Source organism: Podarcis pityusensis, assembly GCF_964106645.2.
Source record: "Podarcis pityusensis genome assembly, chromosome: 2".
NCBI classification, from domain to species: domain Eukaryota; kingdom Metazoa; phylum Chordata; class Lepidosauria; order Squamata; family Lacertidae; genus Podarcis; species Podarcis pityusensis.
In genome coordinates this window covers 27,152,016-27,176,605 of record NC_138029.1, presented here as the reverse complement: position 1 = coordinate 27,176,605, position 24,590 = coordinate 27,152,016, and the positions used below count along the sequence as shown (strand labels likewise).

At 43.4% G+C, this 24,590-nt stretch overlaps 1 protein-coding gene across 3 annotated transcripts in view; it reads left to right on the top strand.

Moving 5' to 3' along the window:
* The window catches only part of SLC39A11 (solute carrier family 39 member 11), a 273,374-nt gene that overhangs the window by 149,482 nt on the left and 99,302 nt on the right, over positions 1-24,590 (top strand). For all 3 annotated transcript variants that reach the window (XM_080994926.1, XM_080994925.1, XM_080994924.1), the window contains one exon: positions 2,047-2,217. In XM_080994926.1, coding sequence (XP_080851052.1) covers positions 2,047-2,217 — 171 coding nt within the window. The remainder of the gene's footprint in view (positions 1-2,046; positions 2,218-24,590) is intronic.

Below are 24,590 nucleotides of genomic sequence, written 5' to 3'. Positions count from 1 at the left end.
TCTTAATGGCCACCAAGTTAAGTGCAACATGACAGTTTAGCATTAAGCTGCATGGGAAGCAATTGACATTAATTCAGAACCTCCTTCAAATGCCTTTTGGCACTTGCTGGTCTGCTAGGAAATTAAGCTGGGGGGGGGGGGAAGAGTGTAAAATGCATCTAAAATGTCAAATCTTCATTGCGGCCTGAGCACAGCTGTTGCCTATGTAAAGTTCAGGAACAGCTACCTCCATCATTTTATTTCTCGGATTTCCCTAACATTTAGTGGGTAAATGGAAAGAATTTCTTTATCGCAATTCAGAATGCTGCATGTTTTGCCCTTTTTATTGTCCTAATTTACATTTGCGTTACTTCTGCTGGCTGCTAAATCAGAGGGACCTTTTCAACAAACGCTGTGCCTGAGAGGAAAGAGTTGGGCAGGAAGAGTCCTAGCAAAATATCAGAAAAATGTTAGCAAACGGTCGTTCCATCCCCTTGTTGCAAGAAAGGTTAACTACCTCTCAGTTGCGTTCTCCTCTGTTCCCTTTCCATTATCCCACTTTTAGATTGTAAGGTCCTTGGGGCAGGGCCTGTTTCTTATGGGCATGCTGCAAAATGCCATGCATGCTGATATTTATTCCTATAAAGCGACCCACATCATCCCAAAGTAATGCCTCGTTTATCATGTCCCGGGTAGGCTTCCATGTATGGTCGGTGAATTCCTCTTGCTGGGTTACAGGCCTTCCCTTGGGTAGAATCTATAAAAAAATAAATCTGTGTTAATCTACAGACACACACACACACACACACACACACACACTGTATGGGTGAAGATCTGCTTGGGAGATGATTTAAGTTCCATGCACCTTCACCTTCTGTCTTATAATCCATAATAACCCTCCCATTTATCCTGTAGTAGCATTATGCTGGCAGCAGTAGGTCGACCTGAAAGAAGTTGCTGTTCATTTAATAGCTTCATGGCAAAGAACTATTCAGAAGGAGCTGCGTGCTTCATTACAGTATGGTGACAGTTCAGCCCAACCTCTTCGCCTTCCAGCTTTGTTCTACAGCTCATGCTGCTCCCAGAATCAGGTGAAAAGAATGGATCTCCAGACCCCTGCAGCACAGCGATGGAAGAAGCTGAACCTGCCCAATTTCTTCCTGCTACAAGCTGTATAAAAACATAACGGTTCTTATGCACCAGGAGTTTTCTACCCTACGGTAGAAGGGACACAGTTGTTGTTGTGTGCGTGGAATTTGATTCATTTACATGCTGTGCCACAGACTCTTCTGCGACATCATGCTACTCCCAGTTCCTTAGCCTTTACAATCCTGCTTTACTTCAGTTTGACTACCTACCGTATTTTTTGCTCTATAAGACACACTTTTCCTCTCCTAAAAAGTAAGGAGAAATGTGTGTGCATCTTATGGAGCGAATGCAGGCGGGAGGCTCTGCTCAGTGGTCCCTTTAAAGAGCGTGTGGAGCGTGTGTGCGGCTCTTTAAAGGGAGTGTGGCTCTTGGGGGAGCCTTCATCCTGCTGCCCGGGAGAGGCTGTGTGCAGCTATCTCAAAAGCCAGGACAGCAAGGGGTCCTGGCTTCTGGCTTAGCGTGCGGCTCTTGCGGGAGGTGGGGGAAGGGACAGAGCGCACAGCTCTGTCCCTTTCCCCACCTCCCAGAAAAGCCCCCAATAGCTGAGCTCCCTTTAAAGAGCCGCACACATGATCCATGCGGCTTGTGAAAGGGAGCGCTGAGCAGAGCCTGGGATGCATACAGGCTCTGCTCAGCACTCCCTTTAAAGAATATTTTTTCCTTGCATTCCTCCTTTAAAAACCAGGTGCGTCTTATGGAGCGAAAAATGCGGTAGTTAGATTTTTTGGGGGGTGCTAAGTATGCAGGCTGTGGCCTGTGAGCCCCAGGTTTTATCAACTCAGAACCTGTAATAGCGGCAGATTATTATTATTATTTGTCATTTCCCGCTATTGCTTTGTTTTTAAACTTATCTAAGACTGAACCCTAGCCTTTTGCATTTTTTTAAAAGTCACTTTGTTTCTCTTCTTCTTGCTCTAGATAAAGGTGAAAATGGGGAACCTTATCAGAGGAAGAAAGGTGCTGGAGCTTCTCAGCCAGATGTCCCTGCTCCATCCCAAAATCTCAGAGACAGCACTTCAGTGCCAGCAAGCAATAGCTGGAGGCGGATCTTGCTGCTCATCTTAGCAATAACAATACACAATATTCCAGGTAAGCACCAAAATCTTTCTTAGTGCCAGTGTCTCACTCTTGAAGACCCTAGTTGTTGAGGAGGTGGAGCTAATCTGAGTTGCTAAATGCAATCCATAGTTTTCAGAGAGACATGCATTCTTTTTATTTCTGTTTCACTGTTTAAACACACTGTTTTGCGTTGTCCTTCCAAGAACCGGACAACCTGGAGAAAATGACTTCACAATTTAGGAACCTTCTTTTCACGATTTTCCCTATGCATACCCTCAACTGAACTCACAATCCTTTGAAATAATACAGCTTTTGTTATCTGCTTCGGTGGCATCAGAGTGAAATTTTAAGTGCCTTTTTGGATTTGTTCAACAGTTAGCAAATGTGTGCATCCCCACTTGGAAGCAAACAAACATTGCTACTAAATCTACGACAAAATTTGCAATTTATTTCAGCAGGTTTTATGCTTAATATTTCTAATTTTATTTTAAATCCTGTATCTTGAGTATTGAAGAGTTCAAAAGAAAATTATGAAGAGTACACCCCCCAAGTGCAATTGTCCCATATTCTTAGTTGTTTGGGGAATTTTTGAAGGAATAAATGCTTTAGGTCTGACTTCATGCAACCCAAGATAATATGGGAATGGGCAACACATCTCTTTTAAGAAGAGCCTATAACACTTTACCTTTTATATTCCATTTGAATAGATGGAGATATTTTAGATGTTAAAGTTTTCCCTCTCCAAAATAACACATGGGAAGCAGTGGGAATTTTCGGATTGGCAGAGTCTAAAGCAGTGTTTGCCAAATTTGGGTCTCCAGCTGTTTTTGGACTATAGTTCCCATCATCCCTGACCACTTGTCCTGCTAGCTAGAGATGATGGGAGTTGTAGTCCAGCTGGAGACCCAAGTTTGGGAAACATTGGTGTAAACCATTGTGCTGCTGCTGTTCATTGGAGAGAGAGAGAGAGAGAAACAGAAGCTTGAGCTAAGGAATGAAGAACAGGTTGTGCTGAGATGCTCTGTGAATTTTTCATAGCTGCGTTGGAAATATAGAATGGAGCGCTGGAATGGTGAATGAGGATTTTTGGGCTCAGTCAGTTTCCACCTCTTTGCTGAAGTTTTTGGTAATGCACTGAATCCTTTGAGACCAGGTGTTTTTAACGTGGAAATGTCTTAAAGCAGAAGGATGTCGGTGTATGGTGGCTGAAGCTATAATTTATTTATTTTTTAATTTTCAGATCCTGGTAGCAACTAACCTACCGATATGCTTGTTAAATTATGTGAAGCACAGCATGCCAAAAGAAATATCAGACACAAGTGTTGCCTATACTTACCTTTGCATGGATAATATATGCTAGACAATGGAAGAAGAAGTAGGGACGCAAGTGGTGCTGTGGTCTAAACCACTGAGCCTCATGGGCTTGCCGATCAGAAGGTCAGCGGTTTGAATCCCCGTGATGGGATGAGCTCCCATTGCTCAGTCCCAGCTCCTGCCAACCTAGCAGTTTGAAAGCACGCCAAAAATTGCAAGTAGATAAATAGGTACCGCTCCGGCGGGAAGGTAAACGGTGTTTCCGTGTGCTGCTCTGGTTTCGCCCGAAGCAGCTTAGTCATGCTGGCCACATGACCTGGAAAAACTGTCTGTGGACAAATGTTGGCTCCCTCGGCCTGTAAAGCGAGATGAGTGCCGCAACCCCAGAGTCATCTGCAACTGGACTTAACTGTCAGGGGTCCTTTACCTTTACCTTTTTACTGGAAGAAGTGCAAAAAAAAAAAAAAATTAAAATAGAATGAGTAAGGAAATTATGGGAACACTTGCTGGTAATTAAATTAAGAGCAAAGTTACAAGGACATGATGAGTATAAAGAATTGGGCCAAATTCAGTAAGTGAAGCTAGGAATGGTTTGGATTTGCATAGATTTTATGCTCTTGCAAGTGGTATAAATTATATGATGTAGGTGGGATATGATAAAGTAGGAACTACATGAGTTTGGTTGCCAGTGAAAGCAATAGATTCACTAAGCATAGTAATAATATATTGCACTTAGTATTTATGAAGGATAATGACACCTCTGATTAAGTCATTTTAGGATTCTCTTTTTTTGTATCATTTTCTCTTGTACTCTTCTTTACATCTTGATAGTAATAAGAATCTTTTTAAATATTCTTTCGTGTTCTTGGGTAACAAAAGCCAATTAAAAGGAAAAGGAAAAAAAATATGTTTAGCCCTGTGGAAGACAATCTGGACACAGTACTTCCCCGGGTATCATTTGCAAAGTGAAGCCAGCAGAACAACCTTCTGAGAGCCCAAAGACAAGAAAGACAGAGCAGCTATGCCACCAGACAAACACCAGGAGAGTGTCAGTAATCTGCTTGGCAAGTCCTTGGTTCTTAGATTCCAGAAAGCCCATTAATATTATTAAGCTGTTCTGTGAGCCAGCAAGCAGAAGACTGCTTTCTCCAGCTTTCTGCCTGAGGCCAGCAAAGACTTGATAGCAAAGTTCAAGCACCTGCCTGATGCTGCCAATTCCGACATATAAACCTAGGTGAGCCTAAAGAACGGAGGGCTCAGGTTCTCATTGGGGGGCTTTTCCCACAGACTTTCCAAATCCTTTCAAATGATTATGGCCAGGTTGCAATCTCTCATCTTTTTTACATATGTGTGCATGTGCACACACTGCGTTGTAGCTACGAACCTTGATGGCTAAGGTGCAGATCAGCTGCGACAGCTCAGTTGGTAGAGCAGGAGACTTTTAATCTCAGGATCGTGGGCTTGAGCCCCATGTTGGGCAAAAGATTCCTGCACTGCTGCAGGGGGTTGGACTAGATGACCCTTGTGGTCCCTTCAAACTCCATGATTCTGTGAACGCCAGCTGCTGGGAATCACAAATGGGGACATTTCTGTTGTGTTCAGGGTCCTGCTGGCAAGCCTCTTACGGGCATCTGGTGGACCACTGTGACAAGAGGCTGTACAGTGGTACCTCGGGTTAAGTACTTAATTCATTCCGGAGGTCCGTTCTTAACCTGAAACTGTTCTTAACCTGAAGCACCACTTTAGCTACTGGGGCCTCCTGCTGCCGCCGTGCTGCCGGAGCACTATTTCTGTTCTCATCCTGAAGCAAAGTTCTTAACTCAAGGTACTATTTCTGGGTTAGCGGAGTCTGTAACCTGAAGTGTTTGTAACCTGAAGCGTATGCAACCCGAAGTACCACTGTACTAGAAGGGATGTTGGCCTGGTCCAGCAGGGCTCTTCTCATGCCCCTCTTATACAGCCTACATGAGAGGTAGATTTTCACTTAATGTAGCTTTCTTAGCCTAGAACTGGGGAGAAGACGTTCTTGCTGAATTTATGCCTTGTAACACTGCTGCAAAGGGCAGAAAGTGTTAATCCTTACTGATGATGAAAAGGATTGTTTGTGCAGTCTTCTATTGTGGAAGCATCGTTTGCTGTGTGAAGCTCAGGAACAGCATGAGCGCTGAAATCAGGGAGCAGCTAGATCTAAAAGGTGCAGCTTGGCTTCCAACTGCGAAAGGTCAAGCGCTGGGAGCTGGATTTCACCCCTCCTGCATAACTGTCAAGAATCATGGCTTCAAATGGCGATTGAGGCAGGGAGTGGATATACCTTAGTGACTTGGTGTCCTGCTGCTCTGTCAGCTGGGCAGCAGTGAATTATTTTTATTGTCTCTCAATTCAAAGCAAAAAAAAAAAAAAGGAAAGACCTTTTGTAAAAGACAGAAACAAAGTGCTTCTTCCCCACTTCTCCTGGCAGTAGGTTAATGACAATAGTCTCACTGTTGCTGGAGAGAAATCTTGAAAGAACCTGCCTAACCTTTTTATGTTCCTATACAGCACAAAGCTGCCTTCAGGCAATTATAGAGGTCCTGGAAATGATCTCCTGCTCCTTAAAGGTCATGGCATTAATGTGTTTCTTCTTCTCTGTAATGTTGCTAGTGGTGTGAGAGAGCAGCGTTGTCAGAATTTATATTTCAGGTCAGCTAGTGGACGGTGTGTTTGTCTTCAACCCACAGTCCACAGAGTAAACAGTTTCATTCTCTGCTTTGCCTTCCAGTAGGCTAGAAGGCTTAGCACTCTTTAAGATAGGAAGGTGGCCTTTACTAATCAAGCTTGGACATCATCAGAAAGGCCACAAAGTCCCACACCTTTGCATAAAAGAGAGAGGAAAAGCTTGAACCTTCAACACGTCAATAGAGTTGGAGCCACGGAACTAGTCTCCAGTGCAAACAGTTGTGAGAGCTCAGACGCAACCAAGCCGAACCAAAAAGATAGATTTAGTGATAGGGCTGTCTTGATTGTAGAACTTTGTGCCTTGTGTTGCAGGGTAAGGGCAGACAAGAATGGCATGGAGTTGATTGCGAGCTACGTACTGTGGGGATTCTGGAGATGACTGCTTAAGTGGGGTGGTGGGAGGGAACACTATCGTGTGAACAAGCCACAGTGCACTGCACACTAGTTTTTTCTGACTTGCTGGGGGGTGATGTAGATAGGGAAGAGATAGGAAACATTTTGGATACCTTATCGGAAAGCAGGCTTCTATATAACAAAGCTCTCTCCCTGTCCCCAAATATATTGTATTTATCCTAGAAGATTGGAACTTGTGATCTCCACCATGGAGGTTACACCAACATATATTCTCTGAGGTGCAACAGATACCACCAAGTGCCTCGCCTCTCAACCTGATCCCTCTGCCATCCCACAGCTAATTTCCTTGCAAATGTAGGCAGCCGTTCTGGGGTGCTGCAACTTCTCATTAGAGCCAGGTCTGAAAGGCTTGTAATAAATTGGAAATGACATGCAGTTTCTGTTAGTTGAGCACCAGGTGAGCTCCAGCGACAGGCAACTGGCCAAGGCTGCTTCTTAGATAACGAACCCAAGTTCATTCAGATGCATCGAGCCTCTATTTGCCAGGCTTCTGCTCTTGTAGGTGTGCTCTTGAGGCTTTTGACTCTTTTAATAACCCTGCGCCAATTGTTTCAGGAGCAAATGTGAATGTTTGTGTTGGATGTTATTCTTCTAGTGCTTTCGAAAAGTCTAAAATCAGCTCCAATTGGCTTAAACCTGCAGTAAACCATATTTGTCCTTTGATAGATACACAAAGAGGTGCTTGGCTGTTGTTGGGCACTACCACCGGATCAGTGGTTAAGAACTAGTTAGGCACCTGATCTGTGGTTTTTCAAGGGGTTAATGTTTTCAAACACCTTGAAGCCAAATCAGTGCCATGCTTATTGTTAGACCCTCATTTGTGCCTTTCTTTCTCTCCCGTTCCACCCCTGCCAAAGCAGCCTGTTCTCCCTAGTCCCTATACATTTTTGTAACTAAGTCAAAGTACAGTGGTACCTCGGGTTACATACGCTTCAGGTTACATACGCTTCAGGTTACAGACTCCGCTAACCCAGAAATAGTGCTTCAGGTTAAGAACTTTGCTTCAGGATAAGAACAGAAATCGTGCTCTGGCGGCATGGCGGCAGCAGGAGGCCCCATTACCTAAAGTGGTGCTTCAGGTTAAGAACAGTTTCAGGTTAAGAACGGACCTCCGGAACGAATTGGGTACTTAACCTGAGGTACCACTGTATGTCCTTGAAGTTGTCACATTTTCTTCCCTTGCCTACCTGTACCTCCTTTTCTTCCCTTCCTCGGTTGTTTCCCTCTTTTAGATGGTGAGCCCCTTGGAGCAGGGAGCTGGCATATATATATCAGGGGTAGGAAAAGCTTTGGCCCGCCATGTGTCGCTGAACTACAACTCCCATAAATCCTAGGAAGCATGGCCAGTAGACAGGGCTGATGGGAGTTGTAGGTCAGCAACATCCAAAGGGTCAAAGCTTCCTCACTTCTGCTATATTAAAATGCTGTTATATTAGGCAAGCAAGCAAACAAGTAAATAAATACTACATTATCTGTCTGCTTCTTATTTCATAAAAGAACTTCTTCTAGACCAGTAGAATTCAGCCTTTTCTGATGACCTACCTTTAATCCAAACATTTCTTCATTTCTATTTTACCATATATTGGTATGGTGCTGCTGCTGCTGCAACCCATCTTAGATCAGGCTGTGACCTCAAATTGGCTCCTGATGTACCAGTTGAAGACCAGTGTTCTAGACCAGCATTCTTCTTGCTAAGCTAGTTATCTACTTGTAAGGAATTATTTTTTTTAATGAAGTATCTTTAAAAAGAATAAGACCAAAGTGGCCTTTCTGTCACCTCGCTGCTTTGCAGTCCCATATCCAACATACGCTGTTACATGTGTGGATCACACCTTATGCCACAATACAAACTTGGAACCAGTGTGGTGTAGTGGTTAAGAGCAGTAGATTCGTAATCTGGGGAACCGGGTTCACGTCTCCGCTCCTCCATATGCAGCTGCTGGGTGACCTTGGGCTAGTCACACTTCTTTGAAGTCTCTCAGCCCCACTCACCTCACAGAGTGTTTGTTGTGGGGGAGGAAGGGAAAGGAGAATGTTAGCTGCTTTGAGACTCCTTCGGGTAGTGATAAAGCGGGATATCAAATCCAAACTCCTCTTCTTCTTCTTCTTCTTCTTCTTCTTCTTCTTCTTCTTCTTCTTCTCTCTCTCTCTCTCTCTCTCTCTTTCTCTCTCTCTCTCTCTCACACACACACACTCACAGAACATACAAATGGCTTTCCTGTGATGTGATCTGAAATCTCTGCACTGCACATGTGAGCAGTGAACTCTTACAGCTATTGTGGCACTTTCACATACAAATATCACAGGAATTACAAGAAATGTAGTGTTTAATACATTAACGTTTCCATGGAAATATGTTAAAACACTTGTTATTTTTTTGTAAAATAGGATAAGATGGGGGGGAGCTTTAGTAGACTGTAAGCTTTTGAGAACACAGGGAATCCTTATTTTTTAAACTGGTATAAGATGCAAAATAACGCTTATACAAATGGGGGCATTGGTGATTCCATCCTTCCTTCCGCAGTTTAATGCCTGAGGCATAGGTACTTTCTGCTTCATGTTGTTTTGTAACTTCTGGCAAAGAATCCTCTTTTCGTTTCTGATAACACCGCTTGTAGCTAGATAACATGTGGGAAAGATAATGGAGCAGGGCACAATCCACTTTACATGCCTGCTTCATGTTTACTGCCTTCAGGAGTCAGAGCAAAAGCCTGTTCATTTGCTCTGAGCCAGGAACTAATGAAGGGAATAAATTGATATAGACGGGAGCTGCCAAATGGCGGAGTAGGACTTGCTAATTCATATTCTTAGATGCCTTTTTTTTTTCCACGGAACATTAATTATGTATTTAATCAGAGCCTGTTTATTCTGGTCCATCTTTGCTTGTTGGGTGGTTGTGATGGCGAGAAATCGAAATGAATTAAAATGTTACGGATCTACTGCAAACAACAATTAGCAAGGTGTAAAAGAAAAGTCTAAATACCATTCTGCTCTTCTTTTAAAAATCTGACTTAAAGATAGGAAGAGGGAATTTGCACACTCGAAGTCGTCGTCCCCCCATAGCTTTTTGGCTTCTCTTAGCAATATGCTGCCTTGTAGTGTCAGTAAATAAGATCAGCTGCACATGTATGACTGGTATGCGTGGAAGGATCAACAGCTGCAAAAACTGGAAAAAGGAGCAGAGTAACAAAATGAATGATTTTTTTTTTAAAAAAACCAACAACTCTGGGCTGCATTGACAAATAATGTGACTGGAATGCAATGCATTAGTTGCTGCAACTACCTAACATTAAATGTTAAATCAACTGGGATTCTGATGCTGTTTCAGTGGTATTGCAGGCAAATGAACCTGTTAGAACAGCCTTTCTTAACCTTGGCGCCACAGATGTTGGTGGATGACAACTCCCACCATCCCTGACCGCTGGCACTGCTAGCTAGGGATGATGGGAGTTGTAGTCCAACAACATCTGGGGATACAAAGCTGAGAAAGGCTGCAATAGAACATTTAGGGTCCGGGTGTTAAGGTACCGTATATACTCGAGTACAAGCCGACCTGAATATAAGCCGAGGCACCTAATTTTAGCACACAAAAAATGGGAAAACTTATTGACTCGAGTATAAGCCGGTTCACCACACCACAAACCTGGTGGTGGTGGCAGCGGTGGAGGATGAACAAGCAGCCCAAAGGGGCTGCTTTTGGGCTGCTTGTTCCTCCTCCACCGCCACTGACAGCAGCAAAGTCAGCAGAGGAGGAAGGAGCAGCCCAAAAGGACTCCTTTCAGGCCACTCGTCCCTCCGCCGCCGCCACCTGCCTCACTACGCTATAGGGGGCTTTTTCAGCATAAAAAATGTGCTTAAAAAGTCGGCTTTTACTCGAGTATATACGGTACTTAATTTGCAGCATAGCTTTCCACCAATGGGGTACATTCTAAAGCCTTGCTCAGAACATTGGCAGGGCTCTTTTATTGGCCAGTGGTGGGTCATTCGATACCACACATCTGAGTGCCTTGCGTTACACTTGCACACACCTTGTGCCACCAAAGGTGCAAGCTGATTTGCCATGTTGTCATCTTTTTCTCTTTATACCCATAACCCGCAAGCCATTAATCAGTGCCTAGTCCTAAGCAAATGGATAGTTGTGTGAATCCCTCCACTCTTTATTGTTGGCTGCTGTTCTGAGTGGCTGCAGTTATAGGCTGTAGCGTCAACAAGCCACAGGTATGAGCACTTTAGACCATGAAAACAGTATATCATAATAGACTGGAGTAATAGAAAAAGATACTCATTTCTCACAAACTTGAGTGGTGCAATTGTTTTTTCTTTTTGTGTTGAGTTTCCGAAGGTAAAATTCTCTTAAGCGCTAAAGTGGCTACATCTGGAATTTTTGTAACATTGAGTGCAAAATATATAATAACACAGCGGACAGTTAATCTTGATGAAAAATTGTGTTGATTTTCAAGTCGGGATGCAAGGAACTGTCAAACAAACAAATTTCAGTTTGCTTGGTTTCTCAGTTTTCCAGTCTGAAATTTAGGTCTCCACATTTCTGCAGCAATTTGCAAACACCCCCCTGCAAAAAAAAAAAAAACCCTCATAAAAATTCCTCAGCATTTTAGTGCAAATTTCTCCCAATAAACATATTTTTGAATGCAGTTGACTAATGTACACTTTTTTTGGCAAGTATCTTCTCCTAATACAATGCTTTTCTAATGTCATACCAGTATACTCATTTTTATTCACATTTCCCCTAAAATATTCATTTTTGTAAACATTGGTTGGGGTTGGAATTGCTAAATTTGGGTGAGTATGAATTTTTGGAGGGTGGCTGTGTTTCGGTTCTCGTATTGCTTCAGAAAGTGTGAATTTGATAAATTTGGTTTTTAATGCAAACTTAGTTGAATCTCTCTCAAGTACTTTCAAGTGAGTTCGTTTTGTTGAATCATAACTGTAGCCTGATTTCTTGTTGTTAATAATATTGACAACAAACTTGATTGGTTGATGTTATGTTGTGAAGGAAGGAGATAATAGAATCACAGAATTGTAGAGTTGAGTGGGGGGGACCTTGAGGGTCATTTAGTCCAATTCTCTGCAGTGCAGGAATCTCAGCTAATTCATTATCACTGGCATGGAAGAGAAGTGTGTTTTTGAGAGGCTTGTGATATACAGGGTTGAAATATGGCACATCTTTGGAAAGTTATTTGGATTTGAAGTTACATTTGTTGAACAGATTTTCCGACTGAATACATTAGACTCTTCTGGTTTCATTAGGCTAATTTAGTTCAATTTATAACAAAATGGCAAGATTGTCTTCAGTTATTTTAGGCTTCTGTATCTGTTAATGACAAAGTCTCTCTCTCACCCCCCCCCCCCGGCTTGGTCTCTTTGCTTCTTTGCCTTTAAGCATTTACTGGTATCACATTAGTAAATGTCTGTCTGGGGTCTTCACAGCTGAGCATTAGAATGTTGAGACGCTTGTCTATATTCACAACTTATTTCACATCAACACCTCAGCAGTAGAAAATTCTAGGAATGAAAACATTCGGGATGAATACTTCATTGTCTTGTCCTCCCAAAGGTCTGGCAGGGATAGGCTGCTGGTAGCCTGAGGACTTAATCTGACCTCACAAGGAGTAGCTTAAATTGGCAGATATGCCAAGAGTCAGACATGGGAGCAAAACTTGTGAGTCCAGGCATACTTCCAGACCATGAAACAGATCCATAAAGCAGGAGTGTGGCCCCATCAAGAGGAGGCATTGACTGAGCATCTCACCATCTTCATCTCTACACAGATTGAGCTTCAGTATGTTTGCCTTTGTCAAATCCATATCTAGGCAGTCTAAGAGAACACACCTCACTTGGCAATGATGAAAAGAAGAATTAACACTGATTGTCAGCATACTGATTATACCCTATTCTAACTCTCTAGATCAGTGTTTCCCAAACTTGGGTCCCCAGCTGTTTTTGGACTACAACTCCCATCATCCCTAGCTAGTAAGACCAGTGGTCAGGGATGATGAGAATTGTAGTTCAGAAACAGCTGGAGACCCAAGTTTGGGAAACATTGATGTAGGATGTAGGAAATAGTTTCTCTTCGCATCAGAGCCACTGTAAAGTGGAACTCCCAGCTCCCAACCTATGCAGTTAATATCAAAATTGCTGCTGCCTCTGTTTCCTGTTCTAGAAGTATTGGCTGTGATAGTGTAGGGAGTAACAGAACCATCTTTCTTATTTTCTACATGTGTGCCAGAGACTTATTTTCTACATGTATGCCATATATTCTTGAGTGGCACAGGAGATAATTCAGGGAGAACAACTTACAGATAAAGGACCCAGCTGGACAAACTCAGTCTTGACAAATAGAGTTATTCCTTTCTTGACCTGTAGCCTTAGTAATTTAAACAGCAGATACCTTCCCCATTGCTGTTTTGCCTAGTAAAGTGCAATCCTATGTAAGTATTCCCAGCTAAGTGGGAATTGCAACCTGGGTGTGTGGTCTGAAAGCGAACATCATTGTAAAGAGTCAGAATGCTTGGAAGTATTACCAGTTTGAAGATACTGAGTAGTTGGTAGGGTTTGTTCAGACCAAATGAGAGCCATTGATCTAACCTTGAAACATGACCCCCTAAGGTCTTGATTACTCTTGGAAAAGAAACGATCTATAGGGATCTGGGAGGCTGCTCAATAACTGTTGTGAAGCCCATTGTAAACCATTGGAAATGGTTTCAAAACCATTTTGAAACCAGAGGACTCAGTGCAACCAGAGGACTCATGATGAATGTCTTCAGATGGGTGGTTCATGATATCAAGGGCCTGCAGAGTATTAGTATCCAAGTGTCATCAGTTTAAGAGGAGAAGGTCAGCAGCTTCCATAATTTCTTTCCCATTTGTTTAGCAGAGATGTGATTTGCTGAGGAAAGAGATTTTACAATTGACTTAATTGGGTCTGGGGGGAATTTGTGGTATTCTAGAGTTAAAGGGAAGCTGAATTTAAGTGGCTATTAAATTCCGGTCAAGGTTGAGGTTTTGTTGTTCTTTTTTACAAAAGCTTCTACAGGAAATAGCAAGTAGTTTGATGGGGAGGGGAAAGTATCACACTTTCTCATTATTTAAAGACTTTTCATTAAAGTAGCATGCCTGAGGATTTATAAGTGCAACCTTGTGTGCCAAGAAGATTTTCATCTCTTGTGTACTTTGTCGACATTCAGTGCTGAGTAAAGAGGACGCGATCATTATCTTTTTTTAGCAAAAAAGACTCCTAGGTCATGTTCTGATGTATTCTGGGCAGGAGAGATTATTCCACTATGTAGGCTGAGTTCTATGTAGGAGGAAGGTGTATTTGAGAACATAAAGTGAGCTCAGATTGGCCACACCTCAAGTATCAGTAAGCCTGGGAGGGAAAGCAACCTGGTAAAGTTGGAAAAACGTAGAACTGTTTCCAACTTATTCAGATGACTCAAGCAAAACACAGAGGGAAGTTCTGAGAGTTCTCCACAGCAGCTGATGGTTTCTGTAGCCAGCTAATTGGAGGAACTGAGTTTAAAGAACAGGGCTAGGCTGGCAGCCTGATTAGGCTTGCCTCTGGAGCAAATATGCAATTGGGATTTGAAACGGAATCTTTGGCAGTGGGTCTCAAGAAAATGGAAGAAAGAATCTAAGAACTGTTGGGTTTAAAAATGTTATCAGCACAGACCAAAGTATTAAGAGTGGCAAACACCTTTTCATCTTGCATGTCAGGAGCACAGACCCAACTTGAGACAGAGTGCTCCTGGGCTAAAAAAATCTCACTGTAGGAAGCAGCCACCATCCAAATACATCCTTCACTTTAATTTCCAGAAAAGGTCACGGCTCCATTCACTACTCCAGGTCTATGTGCCTTGTTCTTGGGTACCTTTTTTGTTCTTGGTTAAAGCAGTGGATTCAGCCTGCCAGCAACTTGGGAGAATGCCCTGTTGCTTGGATACAGGAGGTACTTTGCAAAGAAGATAGTGTTGCCAGGGAAACCAAGGCCTGCATTTCCCTTTTTATTTTATTTTTTTATTGTTTTTTTGCTTGGAGGTTTGAACACTGGGCAAAGGATCTTTTCTGTGACAGCTGTGGGAACAGAGTAGCTTTGGAGCAGAACTTGTACCAAAGCTAAGCAGCAGAGAGTGAAAACAGGCTTCATCCAGGTGTTGAGCTGCAAAGGTGCAGTCTGAGTGAGAGAATTGCCCACTGGTGATTTGAAGGGTTGCTCTAGTAGGAGATGACATGCTGTCCCGAACGTTTTGATGTTTCAGCAGCAGTCATGCAATCTGCCATAAACATTTTGATTCTTCAAACTGGTCTCTGACCGTAATAAATTTCATGTTCCTGTTCATTTTGATTCTTCTCATTGCTGCAACAAAGATTTCTCTCCCCCGCCAGCTCAGTTCCTCTCTCTCAAGCAAATCAGACATGGCAATCAGAGGTAGAAAAAGGAGATTGGATTCATTAGTTTGTTACCTGGGAGATCTGTTTTTAGTTTCTTGCTCTTTCACAGACTGCCTCTGCATTGTGAAATTTAAGAAGACAACTGTGATCTGGTTGGGTTCAGAGATTATGCATTGATTGGGTTGTTGCAGCAAGCTGGGGGCAGGTTAGAGGATAAAAGGCTGAGCTGTAAAGGAACAGACCAGGGAAGTTCAACAGGGAGTGCTTGGAAGCGCTTTATGTACCTGAGAGTATCTGTCAAAAGATCAGGTTTTTAATTGGCTCCGTGTTTTAAGACATTTATAAAACCTTTAAATGAGGGAGTGAACTGAGCTGATAGTTAAATGTGAGGACTTTTGGAGAGAGGGAAAAGTTGAGTACTTTATGATGACTGACAAAGAAACCAATTAAGATGGCGACAGATTTTATTGAGAATACAGGCATGCAAAAGTGCAGCACTAAGAAGTAGCCAGTTAATACTGTGAGTGTAGCAACACTTTTGTCCACCTTCATGGAAAGTTGATTGGGATAGTGACCCTGAAGAGAAACTCTTCCATACCTAAAAAGTCCTTTGCTAAAATGTACTCTCCCCCCCCCATGGGGAGTAGACCCAGATCTACCCTATCCACGGGAATTTCAATCCGGTCACATAAAAAATGTGGCTCAGGCAAGCCTGAGATTTTATGGAGCAAGCACGATATTGAGGATAAATTCACAGTAAGGCATAGCTACCTAGAAATGTATGCCAGCTGACAGCGATAACAATCAGAAATGAGATATGTAAAGCTGCATTTTTTAAATGGCGTTTGCGTAGTGTATGACCCTGTCCCCCCACGTCCCCCCTTGCTATTTGTTTATTTATTTGATGAACAAATGCAATGTGGATTGATGGAGAAGGAAGAGGAGTGGTGGTGGCTGCTGAGAGCACGACACTTTTTTCTTTTCTGTAGTTCATGGGAAATGTGATAAAATATAAATAACAACAACAACAACAAAAAGCAGAGGGAGTGTGCAGACTGTGGTTTTCCAGCCATAACTCTTTGTACCGTTTCAGGCTAGTAACATCAGCACTGAGCTACCTTGTAGAGATGAAGTGTCGCACGAGTCTCGTTCCTATATTTTAAATGGCTTTAACACTTCCTGGGCTCGGATGTCGCTAGTTATTTGTATTTATAGTACGTAGAAGGAATGCTGTGATATGATTGGCAAGAATAGGAGCTTCTTTTTCATTGCGAATGACAAGTCTGAGGGGTCCCAAGTCCCTTCCCCTTGACCTCAGCTCACCACTGGCTGCTATTTATTTGAGGCAGGGGGGATCCAACCATTCAAGGGTCGAACAATACAAATACAGTGGTACCTCGGGTTAAGTACTTAATTCGTTCTGGAGGTCTGTTCTTAACCTGAAACTCTTCTTAACCTGAAGCACCACTTTAGCTAATGGAGCCTCCTGCTGCCACCGCGCCACCGCTGCACGATTTCTGTTCTCATCCTGAAGCAAAGTTCTTAACCTGAGGTACTATTTTTGGGTTAGCGGAGTCTGTAACCTGAAACGTATGTAACCCGAGGTACCACTGTAACAACATCACTAGTTTGACTCTGCAGTTCAGAAATGGCTGCATTTTCTAGCACTTGAGACAAATCAGGGCGATTGTTGGGTTCCCATTATAGCTAATAATCATTTCTTTGAAAGGCATAGTAGAGACTATTTGCAGAATGGGAGAGAGAGATGAACTTAGGGAAAGAGTAGTCAGTGCAGTACCTTCCAAATGTCATTGGGCTCCAACTCCCCTCAGCCCAATGGGAAGTTTTCCTCCTATGTTTAAGCCCGGGGCTGTGACAGACATTGGGAGCAAACCAGCAAGGAAGCCCTGGCCTGTGAGGGACTAAACCCCTAGCTGCTTCAATTCTCAGTTCCAGACCAGGAGATTCACCTGCAGAGTAATGCTTGTTGGGACATAGGCAAACAGGCGTGTGTGGCAAAAGCTATACAGTGGTACCTCGGGTTACATACGATTCAGCTTACATACGCTTCAGGTTACAGACTCCGCTAACCTAGAAATATTACCTCGGGTTAAGAACTTTGCTTCAGGATGAGAACAGAAATCGTGCTCCGGCGGTGCAGCGGCAGCAGGAGGCCCCATTAGCTAAAGTGGTGCTTCAGGTTAAGAACAGTTTCAGGTTAAGAATGGACCTCCGGAACGAATTAAGTACTTAACCCGAGGTGCACTGTATAAATATGCCCCCATCCCTAATAACTGTAGTAGTATTGTCTACTTTACTGTATTTTAAACATATTATAAGCTGCCTTGAGAGCTGCAAGTAGTACTGTACTCAAGATATAAATACTCATAAACGAGTAAACAAAAATAATGGGTGTTTGAGTTCATCTGGAGGGCTCCCCTGGACTATGTCTTCTAAAAAGAATGTACTAACGGAGCTGAATGCAGCAAGAGGCTGCTTGTTTACTCTGTTAATCAAGGCTTTATTTATTTATTTATTTATTTATTTACGGCTATTAGCCCATAAAGTATGTACAAACATAAAAGCACAGAGGCATAAAGACCGATATATTCGGCACCAGAAGGTGAACACCATGATGCAGGGGTGGGTCATTGAGCAGAGCCAGATAACAGCTTGGGGCCCGGAGAGCTCCAAGGGACGGATCCCAGAAAAAGGAAAACTGAAGACGAGATCCGACATGCACTCTCTTCAAAACTGTCCGATTAGTTTTTGATGTTGTTGTTTTTGGTGGTTTTTGTGTGTGAGATAACTGCATTCAAGAATCTCGCCACCTGCAGAGTTACAGAAGGATCTGTATCCTGCAAAAGTAGAGCGGCATGTGACTCAGCAGGCCTGCCAACCAAGCGCAGTAAAGCAGGGCCCAGGAATTTAGTCCTGGCTATGCTATGTAGGGGACAGTTGAACATTATATGTGGGAGAGAATCAACAGTTTTCCCGTCACACACGCATAGCGGAGACACCAAACCCTTGGAAAATCTGTGGCTCAGCAGGTTCGATGGAAGGACATTGAACCTTGCACGAATAAATGCAAGTCGGTGTGGTACAGATGAAAGAGATGACATGTATGATGGAAGGCCAAGTGGTGGGGTTATTCCGTGATACCTGGGGGAGCAGACACCCCCACCCCCGGCGAGGTTGTGTTGATTTTCAATGTCTGCTAATCTTTGCTCAATAAGTCTTTTGGCTGAGCGTAAGTTCATCTTTAAGGAGTCCGCTGGGGAAATTCCGATGCTCAGAAGTTTGGCATGGATTTTTCCTACCCACGGATTGACAAAGTCGTCCCGCCAGAGGCACTGAAAAAGGTAATGGTTGGGAAGCCTATGCCAGCTGGACAGCCAATAACCAAAGACTCGCTTCCAGATGACCGTCTCCAATGATGCAATCCTTAACTCCAGACGTATGGCTGCGTTGCTCACACACATGGGGAGTTTCAGGAGGCGACGGAGAAACTGATTCTGCAATGTCCCCAACGATGTTAAATTGGACCCTGGGGCCCAGAGCGGGGCAGCATAACAGAGGGTGGAAACCACTTTTGCATGGTACACCTTCAATGCAGAAGGGATGTGGGAGGCTCCGTCGGCCGCAAAAAATTGGAGTAGAGTATAAAGTATTGTTTTCCCTTTGTTTAGTAAATACTGTATCTGTGGCTTCCAGCTTAGGTTGTAGTGAAAAAAGACTCCCAGGTATTTAAATTTGAAAACCTGTTCTAATTGGACTCCATCTAACTTCCAGCTGTAAGTTTTCCGAGACCTGGTAAAGACCAGGACTTTAGATTTCCCATGATTAATTGTCAGATGGTTGAGTTTGCAATAAGCCGCAAAAATCTTTAGAGCTCTGCATAAACCGACTCTAGAGTAGGAAAGGATCGCTGCATCGTCGGCATATAGGAGCAGAGGGCAGCGAAAATCAGCTAGGCGGGGGGCATGAATGTTGGCTTGAGACTCATTCAGAAAGAGCTTCATATCGCTAATAAACAAGTTGAAGAGGAGTGGGGCCAAAATGCAGCCTTGGCGCACACCTCTATTTATTGGGACCTCGTTGGATAGGTTTCCCGCAGGTGTGAGTCTCACTCTAGCCGACGACCCATGGTGTAATTGGGTTATAAGCCATAACAGCCTTCTATCTATGCCCCATCTCTCTAATTTCTTCCATAGACAGTTTCTTGGGATACTGTCGAAGGCGGCCTTTAGGTCTATGAAAGCGACACATAGGCGCCCCCGACTCGGGGCAGAATATTTTCTGGCAAGATGATACATGATTACCGTATGGTCAGTGGTCGAATAATTGTTCCTAAAGCCCGCTTGCTCGTGGCCAATCAAATTTGAGTCGTTTGCCCAATGGGACAGCTTAGACAGCAAAAATTTTGCATAGATTTTCCCGATGATAGACAAAAGGCTGATGTTCCGATAGTTCTCCGGGTCAGCAGGGGGACCCTTTTTATGGACTGGCACGATCACGGCCTCCTTCCATGACCTAGGGATAAGCCCCGTAGAATTAATTGCATCAAAGACTTTGGCCAGGATTTCAGCCCACCACCTCGGTTGCGCAACAATAGCCTCAGCAGGGACTAGATCCGGCCCGGGGGCTTTGCCCGTTTTCAGATCTAATATCAAGTCCATTATCAGGTCTGGGTCGGTAGAGGGCCACAAAGGTAGATGGTCGGCTCGGAATTCAGTGGATGAGTTGGATTCCTCTGCCAAGGAGAAATATTTACTCAAGAATTGTTCCCATGTGGGCGCAGGGATAATCGTCAGTGGGTACTTCCTTCCTCTTTTGTTTATCAAAGCCCAAAATTCCTGTGGTCTGCGGGATCTAGAGGCCGCAATCAAGGCTCGCCAACGCTTTAGATACCACTCACGTTTGGCCAGCTTTAAAGTCTGTTTGTATGCTCTTTTGGCTTGTAAATAGGAGGATGGTAGAGCCTGGGCATTAGAGTTTTTGTATTCATTATAGATGGAACGAAGAAGGGATCTTGCTTGTTTGCAAGAGGTGTTAAACCAAGGGGCCCCAGCACTGCAATGCGCTACTTTCGCCTTTTGAGGAGGTGATGTAAAAAAAGTGGTAAGGTTTGTTGTAAGAAGGTTAAAAAGTTTCAAAACCGAATTGGAATCTTGTAAATCAGTAGCTATTTGAGGTAGATAGGCAGTGATTTCCCTATGGAAAAAATCCTGGTATTTTTGGGCCACAGCCTCCGACCATTTGATCCCTCTTATTTTGGTCGCTGATGAGGTTTCCAGAGGGACTGAGTGTTTATAGTCCTTCTGGTACCGGAACAATGACAAAGTGGTCACTATTGGGAGGTGATCACTGAAATGTTGGTTTTCAACTTGGAAGGAAAGTACATTGACGGCCAAATTTGCGGAGATCAAGAGGTAATCGATAACACTGTTAGATGCTGGTCCCAGGTGAGTGAACTCCCCCGGTATATCGGGGGGGAAGGTGCCGTTCAAGAATACTAGATTCAGGCGAATGGCCATTTGGTAAAGGGTCACTCCAGCTTTGTTTACTCTGTTGTCCTTTGAAGTTCTAATTCTAGCATGTTCCAAGTCAAAGTTGTCCAGACATGGGGGAGTCCACCATTTGGACTTGGTTAGTAGGTCCCAATTTGTGGCAATTCGAGCATTAAAGTCTCCCCCAATTAAGGAGTACGAGTTAGGGCATTTGGTATGACATGACAATAGGTGATTTTCAAATGATTCCCATCTCCAATCAAGATCAGGTGCTGAGCCTTCGGGGGGGAGATAAACATTAGTAATTAGTAATGAGGACTTCCCTTCTGCGATCAGTCCAGAAAGAGCAAAAGGCGGGGAAGCCCGTACCAGAGTGAATTTGGCGCGAAGTTGGAGTGAGATCCCAATCAAAAGACCCCCTTTGGGGCGACCACCTTTCAAGGAAGGGGAGGCTGGAAGTGTTAGAAGATCAAAGCCGTCTATGGTAATCTCTTCCTCATCCCATGTTTCTTGGAATAGGATGATGTTAAATGAATTTATGTACTTCCTGAATTCGGGGTCTGATTTTTTGGTTCTCCAACCAGCAATGTTCCAGCTAAGTATTGATAATGTCGGGTCCTTGTGCTGTCCCGGTAATTGTCACTTTGAGTTGTTTAATGGGTTCTTGGAGGTAGAGCGAGGACCCATAAGGAAATCAGTAATTTTAGTTTGTGCGGATAAAGTCTTCTTCTGTGTTGATTGAATCCGTGATTTGGTAACATTAACAGGCAGGAAGGGCTTTGCCGGGGAGGAAGAATTAGGCAAAGTTGGTGAGGTCGGATGCTGTTCATTGAGGTGAGTAGTAGCAAGTCTTTGATGGGCTATACTAGTAGATCCATCAGAGTTATCAGTCTTAACCAGGGTAGCACTAAGAGGTGTTCCAGTCATCACTTGTAGTTGCTGCGCAGCTGGAGAAGAATTATCACGCAGATGTATAGAAAGACGTGAACGTGGGGATGGTACATGCATAGTCATTTCCTGGTGATCTTCAGACAGGGTAGATTCTAGCTCAGGCATTGAGGCAAAGGAATCATCAACTTCCATATTTTGATTGGACATAAGGTCTAAGACGGGAGTATTGAGTTTATCAACTTCCTCCACGGTAGAATGGTGCTGTTGGAGCTGTTGGTCAACAGGTGATTGCTGATTCAGATCAGTAGGGGGTAACAAAGTAGCAGGTTGAGAGATTATCAGGGCATTTGATGGAGACGCCTTGTGGGACGTGGAGTGCCTGCTCTCCTCTCTCATCGGCATAGAGGGGTCCCCTTGCGATAGGAGTCTTTGTTTGAGTAGATCCAATCTATCGAGAATAGCCTGCTGTTCTTCTGAAGGGAGTTTTCCATAAGAGAAGATAAGATTTCTCTCTTCAGGGATATTCCAATCTCCGCTTGCAATTGGATCATTCCTCAGTGTAGCTAGATGGGCACTTGAGGTCGCAGATGGAACAGGGGGTACCCGGCTAGGTGTTTTCCCCTTTATTATAGGAACAGAAGGAGGAAACGAGCGTTCATTGCCGGTTAAGATGTTGGCAAAAAGAGGTTTAACACTCGTGTCCTTAAAGACTCTTGTTGTTACAATCTCCCAGGGTGCCAGCCGATCTTTCTCTCTTGCAAGGAGATGTGGGATCCTTGCAGACTGGAAGGAGAGCATAAATTTCCTTGGCCAGGGCGTGGCAATTAGGGGTACTACAGATATAAGATCTATCTGGAAAAAAGGAATATTTAACAAATCACGTAGGTACCCTTTAGCCATCCTCAGGTTATTCCACCTAAGTCTGGGGGCGTCACGGGAAAAAATGGCTAGACATATTTTATTAGGTTGAAAAATCAAGGATTGCCTATTCCTTTGGGGCAGTGGCGGCCTGCATCTTGAGCTCTTAAGGTGAGATTTCTGGTCAGGTTGTCTCTTTAAGGCACTTACAAGCTGCACAGGAGATTGATGCAAATTAGATAGCTCAGTTGAGGAAGGTAGATGAGCCAGAAGGGCCCGTGAAAGTTTATTCAATGACAAAGAAATCCCCTCCAATTCCTTGAAAATGAAGCTTAAAGTCCTGATTACCAGTTGTATTTGATCAGGTACTAATTCATGGGCACTTTGCCCTAATGCGTCCCGTTTCAATGACGGAGGTGTAATTAGGGTATCAGGGAGGAGGGCTTCCCTATGGCTTCCATCCCCCGCTGGATCAGCTAGCTTTTCCGGCTCTCCTTGGTCATACAGAGGCCAAAAGCGGTTGTATGTTTCGACCGCAGAAACAATTACTTGCTCTGTTTTGCTGTTATTGTTAGTAGATGGTGGGGGAGATTCAAGCTTCGACTGCTTTACTCTTGGAGGTGAGCAACCTTTCTCAGCAGATCTTGGTCGCTTGCCATGACCCATTTGTCGCTGTCTCACTAACTACGGAGGTTCAAAGTAGAGATAAACGGAGATAAAAGAGAGAACTTATCTTTTATGGGCGCAACTCCTCTGCTACTCCTCCTCCACTTCTCAACATAACCCAGTCTTCAAGGCGGCGTTACTAATCAGCGGCAGGCTTTCTCAGCAGAGGGTTTGAATATCCTTGTTGATACGTATATTGGCACCAACAGGCCAACCGTAGAAGTAAAACGATTAAAAACTTCTAACAGAAGTAAAATAATTTAAAAGTCTAATAAAACAGCTATAAAAACGGCAGTAAAAGGCTATAAAAGGCTATAAAAGGTTTGTAATCCGGAGGGTTCACGAAGGAGAAGTTGTTACAGCCGCCATCTTCCTTTCATCCACACATCTGCAAACTACTGGGTGGTGAACCTTTTTGCAAGGTCTAGTCACATATTGGTTATTTTGTCATTAGGAAAAACAGTCTGGATTCATTCTCCCCCTCCCCCAAATAAGGCTTCTTAAAGTGTTGATTCCAAAGATTTACATTTCCAGTGTTGTGTATGAAATTGAATGTACAGGGGAATGGGGGAGTTGGGATGAAGGGAAGGATTTTCCATTGCCTGTTTCCGAAAGAAATAAAACAGTCATTGTATCCGACTGTCAGTCCATTAGCACAGAGAAGAATTTGCCCCTGTCGCATTTAATATGCATTGTGGGGCATTTTATTGTCTTCTGATTATGAGCGTGAAAACACAAGCCCTTTAACATTGGTGACTTGGGCGCTCTGTGTAAGTCTACAAAATCTTTCTCTTTTTTTAAATTTATCCTAAAATTCAGTCCTCTGCAGAAATTATCGATGTGCTTTTTAAAACATGTCCCGTTCCTGCTTCCAGAAAGCTTCGTGGGTTTTTTCTCTTGCTGATGAATATTGCAAGGAAAGCTGAATTTAAGGGGAGCTGAAATCTTTTTGAAGAGCCAAGGAGAGGAGGGATAAGTGGAATTAAGACAGCCAATCAGACCAGATATTTTATATTGGATCTTGCTATTCACTTTGTTTGCATAGCAGTTCCCTTGATCATTACACGATCTGAGATTTCCGCGGCTGAAGCGCTGTTCTTCACATGCGGTTGAAGATGAATGTTTAACAATCACAGTGATGAATTTTTCATAGGCTATTATCCTCCTCTGAGGACGACGCAACAGACTCGAAACACTGGTCTTGGAGAGCAAAGCCTGTTATTTCCCAAATTTTAATTTCCATCAGAATGACTGGCAGGCACAGAGATACCCGCACTAGTGAAATATGTGCATGTATATGCTGCATAACTCAGGTGCCTGATCTACATAAAAAGCCACATATACCCATCATTAATGTTCTCCTATAATGCAGTGACAGATGGCTCTTCAGATAACTGTGCTCTCTTCTTTGTTAATTGCCACAAGTTGCCTTGAAAATAGTATAGAAGGCCACTGGAAAAAAACAACAACCAGAGGTGATGAAAGCATTTTCCTTCAAAAAAAAAAAAAAATAGTTTCGATCTCTTAGAATATGGAGACAGGGACTCCTTTTTTTATCAGTTTTTTAAAAAAATAAAAATAACCACCTAATGTTATACTTAAATTTTGTAAATAGGTATCTAAGCC